At 41.8% G+C, this 9,408-nt stretch overlaps 1 protein-coding gene and 1 long non-coding RNA gene across 3 annotated transcripts in view; one reads left to right on the forward strand and one right to left on the reverse strand.

Moving 5' to 3' along the window:
• Positions 1 to 1,845: 1,845 nt before the first annotated feature.
• ACTBL2 (actin, beta like 2) lies at positions 1,846 to 4,556 on the reverse strand. 2 transcript variants are annotated; one of them, XM_006021259.3, is made up of 2 exons: positions 4,447 to 4,556; positions 1,846 to 4,041 (listed from the first exon to the last, which is right to left on the reverse strand). In XM_006021259.3, exons 1-2 carry the CDS (start codon positions 4,490 to 4,492, stop codon positions 3,362 to 3,364), a joined length of 726 nt encoding a protein of 241 aa, XP_006021321.1. In that variant the 5' UTR covers positions 4,493 to 4,556; the 3' UTR covers positions 1,846 to 3,361. The 2 variants fall into 2 exon arrangements, with proteins under 2 accessions (XP_006021321.1, XP_006021319.1); XM_006021257.3 differs by having other exon boundaries at positions 1,846 to 4,556.
• Positions 4,557 to 4,691: 135 nt separating this feature from the next.
• LOC102380322 overlaps positions 4,692 to 9,408 on the forward strand; it is a 7,447-nt gene continuing 2,730 nt past the window's right edge. Inside the window, exon 1 of the long non-coding RNA XR_001357828.1 lies at positions 4,692 to 4,853. This is a non-coding gene — a long non-coding RNA (uncharacterized LOC102380322). The remainder of the gene's footprint in view (positions 4,854 to 9,408) is intronic.

The raw sequence follows: 9,408 nt of genomic DNA on the forward strand, positions 1-9,408 counted from the left end.
AGGGGGGTTTTTTTTTGTGGGGGGGGGGGGGGAAGTCTGGGACCTAAACGTAGCTGCTAGTCCTGGGCAGGAGACCCTCCCCTCATCCTCCCCTCAAGCTCCTCTGCAAACTGTTAGTTCCTCTGATTGTACCAAACCCTCCTGGACTGTACCAATCCCCCTGCAGACCTCAATTGATCCCAATCCTCCCCCAAAGATCCTCTAACTCCCCTTCCCCCCCAGCAAGCCCTCCCCATCCTGACTTACCTTAGATTGGGTGGTCATTTTTTAACTCAATTTAACCTCCCCTTTACCTCCCCAAACGCCTGTACTTAACCTTGATGTTTTAAGAGCATCTGTATTGACATTCTCTGCTCTTACTGTAGACAGGTACCAGGAATAGCAAGTGGAGGGCTGGACCTTGAGAGGGAAACAGACATTGTAGCCAGATCTTTTCTGCAAGTGGAAGAGCAGTTTCATGAAAGATGCAAGTGTCTTCTGTTTCATGTTTCTCCCACCTCGGTGACTTTAACATTTTTTCCCACTCCACTCTATTTTCCTTATTTACTATTAAGTGTGCCAGAATGAAGAAGTCTAGTATTTCTGCTCCCCCTGCCCTTTCCTAGTTTCCTTTTTATCACTACTTTAAGTTTTGGCAGTCATCTGGCCTCCCCTTTCAAAACTTAAGAAGTATCAGAGTTTCATAAGATTTAAATCCAGAAGAAGTTTATGATCTTGGCCATCTTCCTTTAAATCTCACAGCAAAGTTTCTTCCAGATTCCTTATATCCAGCTCAATGCCATTAGAGAATTTAAATTGTTTAGGAAACTAAATTAATATGTGCCACATGTAGAGACTAAAATGCCACCTATCTCTGAGGTCCTTCCAATAGCAGGGAAATGGTTAGGTGAAATGTGTGAAGATTGCCTCAGCAAGCAAATTCAGATCTCTCCAGAGAAACCAAGAAGTCTGTAAGGTCCATTCCAGTCTTACCCAGGGGAGGATTCTCTCCAGACCACAAATTTGGCATGTAATACAACCCTGAATGGAGATATGCCAGCTCAGTACCAAAGTAGAGAGCCTCTGTATTACATCAGGGTGCTTGCCACCCTATTCACTAGCTGAGCCAAAAGCTGGATCAAAGTATATCTGTGGAAAACCAATGAGTCTCACTTCGAAGAGTGAAAGGGATAAACTGTTGGTTTCTGTTTTTCCCCCATGTGGCCTAACTGTTGCAAAAGCAAAGACATTTAGAGAGTCGCACACAGGAACAAAATACTGTTTTGGGAGGGAGTTGGTGGTGGTGTTGGGAAAATCTGAACATTTATTCGCTCATATTTAGTGGTGGCAATATTTATTTTATTCCATTTAACAGAGAGAGTGCAGAGGTGAAGAGATTCACTTCTGATTTTCTTGGAGAGTTTTTTCACAATATTTCAGTGTTGAGGTCTTTGTCAGATGTTTTGACAGAAAGACTGGACTCTCTAGAACAGTTCAAGGTCCACAATGACTATCAGGTAAAGTATTTAGACAGGAAGTTATTTAATTAAATCAGATATTTAGATCAGGTAAAGGGGAAGCAATTAACTCCTAGGAGCTAGCACTCACTCTTTTAATGCTTCTAAAAGATTCTGCAGTGAACCTCTGTAGGGTCTAATCCCGCCCCAGAGAAGTCAGTGATGCTCCATGTAGGGAGTGGGTAGCTCTTGAGTTAGTTTTATGTTCTTCCCTCATACTCAGGAACTGATATCCAGTTAGTTTGGGGGTGAGGGTGGAAAAAAACAAAACAAAACAAAAACCACACACACACACACACACACACACACACACACACACACACACAAAACCCCAATAAAGGAAAACTATTTTTGAACATGCTTGGTTCTCTCTATACCAATTCATTGTGCAATAGAAAGAGTATACATCAGGATATAGTTGTTTGCATAGTATAGTTTTTTCCATAAGTGTATTCTGTTCAGCATAGCTAGATGTGCAGGTAAAAGAAAAATTGTAGTTGAGATCACTATAAGGATAGTACATTGGTTACTCATGGCAGGTGGCCTTCTTTCATACTTACTTGTGTGAACAGAAGACGGAGTTAGGGAGTGTATTTCTCCCATTTGTCAGTATTACTCTTGTGGGGAATTGAGGGTAAAGGGACCAGGAACCAGCTAGTGAGGTAAAGGGAATGTGGCTAGAGATTAGATATTCAGAAAGAGTAGAATGCTTTCTGTTTATTCAGAATTTTTAATTTCAGTGATAAAAGGACATGTTAGGTTTCTTGCAATTAAAAAAAAGTTAGTCTGTGTTGTATTATATCCAAAATTGCCATTAATAGGGAGAGCAGAACTCAACATAAATGTCGATTCTTTGATTGTTTAAAGAGGGGCTTCTATGATGGAGATATACTAGTCGTTAAGTAGATCAAGCCAGTATGATGTGGCGATTGTCTGGGAGTCCTTAAATAAACACCGAGAGTTACCATAAATAAAACAAAAACATAGCAGAACTCCTCACCGTCTCACATACGCACATACCACATGCCTCTTTGTACTTCACTAGAGCTACGCTTTAACATCATTAGCGAGTCCTACCTGAAAGGGCACTATATTTGAAAAGTGTTGGTAAGAGATTTAGTCAACATCATCCACGTTCATTGAATAGAAAAGCTTGTGGGAAAAACCAAAAAAACCCCCAAACAAAACCAAACCAAACCCCCCCCCCCGCAAACCTGTACGAAATTCATGATCTGTTATATTACTAGCTCATCAAGATGGAACAAGCCTTGTAGCATTAAAGAGATTGGCTTCCACATACACTAGCAACAGGGGAATAACTGGTCTTTGCAGTCTGACCAAAATGCTAGCATGCTTATTAAACACCCCTCCCCCCGCACTTCTCAGCAGCCTAGTTGAGCTCTTTTTGTTACGAGTGAGACTGCAAGGGAATTAAATTTCCCAGAGACCTAGTTTACATTGGCGTTTAGGGACTAAGGGAAGTGATTTTTAAGTATTCCCTTTCACACTGTCCAGTAGACAGCTTGAAGGAAAATTTACCAGGTCCATAGCCAGTCTTTTCATGAAGTCTATGGCATCAGCCTCAGATAAGCAAGATACTAGGTATCCGTCAGCCTCAAAAGCCAATATTCCAGTACAAAGTGAGAGCAATTATCATGCTAGGAGATTAAGGCTTATTTCCTTGTCATCATCCATCTAATCTTGTCAAAGGAGATTGTTCCCACATTAAAGATAAGGAAGACAGTCACTACACAATAGGAAAGGTAAGGAGTCTGGCTACAGATCTCCTACTATCTCTGTCAAGGAAGCATTAAATGGTTATGCAGTAGATTCATTTTCCAGTAATAATCTGCTGGAAAGTCCCACTAGAAGCACTTGCGGTGAACGACACATGGCCCAGATTCATCATACTCCAGTTTGCTAATCCACATCTGTTGGAAAGTGGAAAGAGAGGCCAGGGTAGAGCCACCAACCCAGACAGAATATTTACGTTCTGGAGGGGCGATGATCTTGATTGTCATGGTTCTTGGTGCCAAGGTAACAATCTCCCTGTACATCCTGTCAATAATACCTGGATACATGGTGGTGCCCCCAGACAGCACAGTGTTGGCATACAAGTCTTTTTGGATGTCCACATCACATTTCATAACAGAGTTGAAGTTAGTCTCATGGATTCCACAGGACTCCACACCCAGGAAAGATGGCTGGAAGAGGGCCTCAGGGCATCTGAACCGCTCATTGCCTAGGGTAATCACTTGCCCATCAGGTAGTTCATAGCTTTTTTCCAATGAAGTGGAGGCAGCAGTGGTGGACATTTCCTGGTCAAAGTCCAGGGCAACATAGCACAACTTCTCCTTGATATCACGCACAATCTCTTGCTCAGCTGTAGTGATGAAGCTGTAGCCCCTCTCAGTCAGGATTTTCATGAGATAGTCAGTTAAATCCCGGCCAGCAAGGTTCATCCGAAGGATAGCATGGGGCATGGCATAGCCTTCAAAGATGGGTACTGAATGGGTAACCCCATCTCCAGAGTCTATCACAGTGCCTGTAGTACAGCCGGAAGTATAAAGGGATAGCACAGCTTGAATGGCAACATATGTGGCTGGCACACTGAAGGTCTCAAACATGATCTGAGTCATCATCTCTCGGTTGGCTTTAGGGTTGAGGGGGGCTTCGCTGAGCAACACTGGGTGCTCCTCAGGAGCCACCCGCAGCTCATTGTAGAAGGTGTGGTGCCAAATCTTCTCCATGTCATCCCAGTTAGTGATGATACCATGCTCAATGGGGTAATTCAGGGTAAGAATATCCCATTTGCTCTGGGCTTCATTTCCAACATAGCTATCCTTCTGGCCCACCCCCACCAAAACACCCTGGTGCCTGGGGTGTCCCACAATGGAGGGAAATACAGCACGGGGAATATCATCTCCAGCAAAACCAGCCTTGCACATACCTGAGCCATTGTCTATAATCAGAGAGGCAATCAATTCATCAGCCATTGGTATTATCAGGATAGATAGAGCAAGCCAGTCACTGCTAGGGGAAATAACTTTTATATATGCTGCTGCTGTAAGAGCAATTGATATGTGACGCGCTCCAGCCAAATTTAAAGATAGCATAACCCACCCACCTCTCCTGATAGGAGCATAGTTTGGTAAAATGTCATCTCACTGGCTTCTGGGTAGGTTCCCATGTTCCTATTCAGATAGCCTTTACCCCATCAGCTGTAGCTATTACAATGCTGTGGGCTGCATTAAGATGCATTTTCTTGTTCCTCTGAATTGCAACCATCTGCTTTTCATTTTGCACAAAAGGACTTCTGGGGTAAGAGTAACAACTTCCCTGAGAAAGTAAAGGAAGGTAAGTGAAGTTCATTCACAGCATTTAGGCAGGGTAGGTATTTGCAAACTAGCTCTGTGCTTGGGGTTAAAATAATGCTCAATAATTTAAGTACATTTAATGAGCCAGTGGAGGAAGCTGAACACCTAGCACAATTAATCTCTTCTTTATTTAGGGTTAGAACACTTTATTGCTTAATGTTCTGCATGAGCATTAAGTAATGAGGGGAGGCAGGCAGACGTATGCTTTTGAAATGCTGTTTGTGTTGAAAGCATAAAGATATAGGGGTTGTTGGCTATTTTTGTGCAATAGACTTAAAAAATAAAATGTTGTCAGAAGGTTATTTCTTTGCTCCTACTCTAAGGAAAGTTGTTTTAATGAAGGTATTTTTCAGCTATTTCATGTTCACTTCACAGCTTTTTTTTTCTCTGCAGCTGCCTTTAATGCCCAACAGCTGTTATCTGTACTGATTCTGTAGGATCATTTTGAAGTTGGTGTCTTCCTTACTAGAAAGGGCTTTTAAAAAAAACAAAACCTAAAGGTTTATATGAAAAGCTTACGGAAGCTAAAGGTATAATAAATGTGCTATTTAAGTAGTATTTACTAGACTGCTAGTACTGGCACTGGGAAGACATAAGCAGTATGTACCCTGATATAAAATGATTTCTCTTGGCTAACACAAAACACAAGTCCTGCTAATTAAAAACCTCACTTCTGGCTGTATAACTGTCTTTGCAGATGTTTCTAGGTAAACTTGATGGAAAAATAGGCTAAATGTGGGGAGCAGAAGAAGGATTTTAAGTGTTTTGTTGGTTCCTGTTTTTCAGATGGATTTTAACAGGCTAAGAAAGAAATTATAACTAAATTATTGCATAAATCCCACAGCATAAGAATGAGGGACAACTAATAATTTACAAAAGCATTATTAATTAGGAGAATTTGGAGTTCTAAATCACTGGAATATTATGTGCAGGATGTACTTAAGCCCCTTAAAGTGTGTATAAGATGCAACTTTCTTATTTAAGGTCCTTTCCCTGACTTGGATATATATCCTCACAGTCCAAAAGCTGGAATTCATGGGGTTAATGCTTGATTTCCAGTGGGGCCCAGCCAAAGTCATTGAGTGCTAACAGATAAAGGAGTTCAGCTGGAAGCATATGAAAAGTTGCAATGCACTAGCTGGCCTAGTCACCAGGACACCAGCAGGTGTACAAGAGATGGATGTGGCCTAAATGTATTGGCAGCATTTCTCACCTGCTACTGCTAGAGAGGAGATGCAGTGAAAGAGCATGAGAACATTTTCTCCTGATGAAATAGCGTAAGAATTCTAGTACACTAAGAACCTCTAGACCCAGTACCTCTGATCCTCTACTCTCTGGTGTCCTCTTTGTAGCTAGTTGCCCCTGAACCAATTGAACTACTAGAGTGAAAAAAAATCTGCTAGCACAGATTTCTGTAGATGTACATAGTACAAGACCATTATAACTGAGATCTTTTCAGCTTACTGTCTGGTCATGAACACTGGTGTTGTCTGAAATTGGTTTGTAAGACTTGACCTGTAGTAGTGCTCTATCTTATTATCGGTCAGGTTATTTATGTAGCCTGATGTTTCTTGCTATAATTTTGCCAGGATCTATTTGAGCTGAAATAATACATGCTAGACATCTGCCTCAGGCCAAATCATTTATTCATTTTCAGACAAAACACTCTGCTTCCAAAAACAAGACAAAGAAAAAATCCAAAGTTTTGCCCATATTTAAAAAAAATAATCTGGTGATCCTTTCTTTGACAAGCTCTGGTGCTTCCATGTTTGGACTTTGGGAACATAAAATCTGACAGGGAGTGGCTCTTATATCCAGGATGTACCTTTGGCTGCCCACGTGAACACCTACCCAAATTTTGTCAAATGTACAATTATCTGGCAAAAATTACAGTTCATATGTGCATGGTAGAGAATCCCTTGATTTTTATTTTTTTATTTTATTTTTTTTAAAGCAGCTGACGCCTCTACTCTATAAGCATTCCTGAAAGTCCCACGGGTTGGGGTGCTCTGTGAAACAGGAGAATATGATCATGTAATTAAAGATACCATAATATTGCAAGGGGTATCTCTGGCATTAATTAACTCATGTGCTTGAGTTAGGGTCCTTCACAATGTTCTGTATATATGACTGTTTGCATGCAAGAATTATTATTAAGGCAATGCTTAAAGGGCCTCAAATATGATTAGTATCCCATTGTACTAGACACTGCAAATATTTGTAAGACTGTCTTTGCCCCACTGAGTTTACAACCGTGTTTCTCAACCTTGTTAGACTCAAGGTCCTCCTTGTTATACTCAAGCCACCCCTTGGAAAATGCCAGCTCTTAGTTGTCACTCAATTTAGTTTTCACTTCTTAACATCCCTCACCAGAGCTGACCCAGTGGACCTGACCCAAACTGAGATAAAATCATAGATGAAATTGATAAACTAAATAGTAGCTAAACTAAATCAAGAGGACCTGGTGGCTTTTCCCCTTAAAGCCCTGAAAGAGCTCATATTAGAAATAGGTAGCCATAGGATTACAGGGAATGTCCATTCATGGATTAGAAATTATCTTAAAGATAAAAAACAAAGAGTGAGTATAGTTGGTCAGTATTTGGAATGGAAAAAAACAAACCGGCAGGGTCCCCCAGGGATGTGCATTAGGACCAGTGCTTTTCAACATATTCATAAAAGATCTGGAAAAGTGTGAGTAGTGAGGTGGCCAAATTTGCAGATGACACAAAATTATTCAAAATGGTATTTACTTATTCACAATGGTATTACTTATTTGATCTGGTAAGTCGGAAGTAGCCAAATGTGCATGTTAACTGTTCCATTGTGTGTTGTTGACTATGGTGTGCCATAACTGTGCTGGTTTAATGGGCCTTCTAGGGTCAAGCAGTCTGTGATGGTCTAGCTTAGCAGAGCAGGGCATAGATGGAATGAATAATTACATTTTGTAATCTGAGATAGGGTGGTTCTAGCAACACGGAGGCTTATTAAATAGTTGCCTGAACAAAGAAGAATTTTCAGAACCTGAATTTGGCTGTTTTAGTCATGTTCAGATGTGCATGCACGTGTTGCTTATAGAGCCGCAGACCCATCTGCAGCACTGCAAACCATGCGCACCATACACAAGGGTATTTGCCTCACTGCTAATTTGCAGTGTGTGGGGTTTTTTTTGTTTTTTGTTTTCTGTTTTTTCTTTTGACACTGGGAGAACCTGGTGTCAAAAAGACCTGTGCCAGAAAAATGTGGGGCAGCACACATGGTGGCAGTGTATACTGCCTGAAACTGGAGCCTGGCCAGCCAGAGACATGCTGTGGCTGCTGGCCATACTCCGCGTGCTGAGATCACTGCTGCTGGAGGCCCCTAGGATCCCAGATAAGGCTGCTGGGGAGGTTGCTGGAGCCAGCCCAGGTGCTGGCTCCAGCCTCCCCTGCCCCACCTGGAGCACTTTCCACTGCACTAAGCCCACATGCAGGGGCATGCTCCAGGGCAAAAAGCAGCGGCACAAATCTGTGCTGCTGCTTTTTTTCCTGTAGCATCCACATGCCCCTGCTTGTGGGGACATGGCCCTTCTGTCCAGGATTAAGGGTCTTCTATTCTAGATACTTCTTGTGAGACAAAGCCCTGCATGATTCTTTAGGCAAAATCTTTCCCAACTATAAAGTAAGTATCACATAAAATGAATATCAAGGCAACATTTGAGACTGAGGGCAGGCTTAGGTACAAGTCAGTTTGGCAGCAACTTGCTGGGTGGGAGCCATGAGTCTCTTAGTCTTTACTAAACATGAAATTCAGCACTGTTTACATGACTTAGTTCCCATGAGAGTCTGATAAAATCTCTGGTTTTGACTTGCCCAATGTTGGTGGACCCCTATGATCATGTGGAGCTCTATAGGACATTAATTATATTATGGGGTAGTGAATGGGGTCTACCTGTTTTGTTCTACCTGCTATTTCATGTTCTCTCTGACTTGCCATCTGTCTTGCCTAACTAGTCCCATTTTTTCCATTCTGTTTTTACAGGTGTCTAATCTCTTATTCTCCATATCTGTCCTCCCTTCCACCCATTCAATTTCAAAGGAGTTATTTATGCCTCCTTGACATCACTGTGGCAGCGAATTATGTCTGTAAGCTTGAAAGTTTAGGCCAGCCATCAGGAAAATGTGGTATACTTGATATAGCTCATTAGAAAAAAGCTAAAATACAGAATTGCAGTACTGTCTCGTGTGTGTGTGTGTGTGTGTGTGTGTGTGTGTGTGTGTGTGTGTGTGTGTGTGTGTGTGTACTGTGTATGAAATATATATGAGCAGCATAACTTTTTAGAGGCTCCAGTGATATTTAATTTCAGCCTTTAGATCCACAGGCAACTGTTGTGAGATCCAGCAGTTAAATCAGCATTTCACATTTTGCTCTTAAGGTAGGGTGTGGATTAGATGAGCAGTACCTAAGCTCTGGTAGGGCTTAGGAAATCCATCACAGCCACTATGATTCCTGCCTTTCCCTGCAAGAGCTAGACAGTATGTATGGGAAGAGAAGGCAGC

Source organism: Alligator sinensis, unplaced genomic scaffold (genome assembly GCF_000455745.1).
Source record: "Alligator sinensis unplaced genomic scaffold, ASM45574v1 scaffold123_1, whole genome shotgun sequence".
Classification (NCBI taxonomy): Eukaryota; Metazoa; Chordata; order Crocodylia; family Alligatoridae; genus Alligator; species Alligator sinensis.

What these genes read in the sequence shown, in the direction of transcription:
- ACTBL2 (XM_006021257.3), bottom strand. Translation starts at nt 4,492, where the DNA reads ATGGCTGATGAATTGATTGCCTCTCTGATTATAGACAATGGCTCAGGT.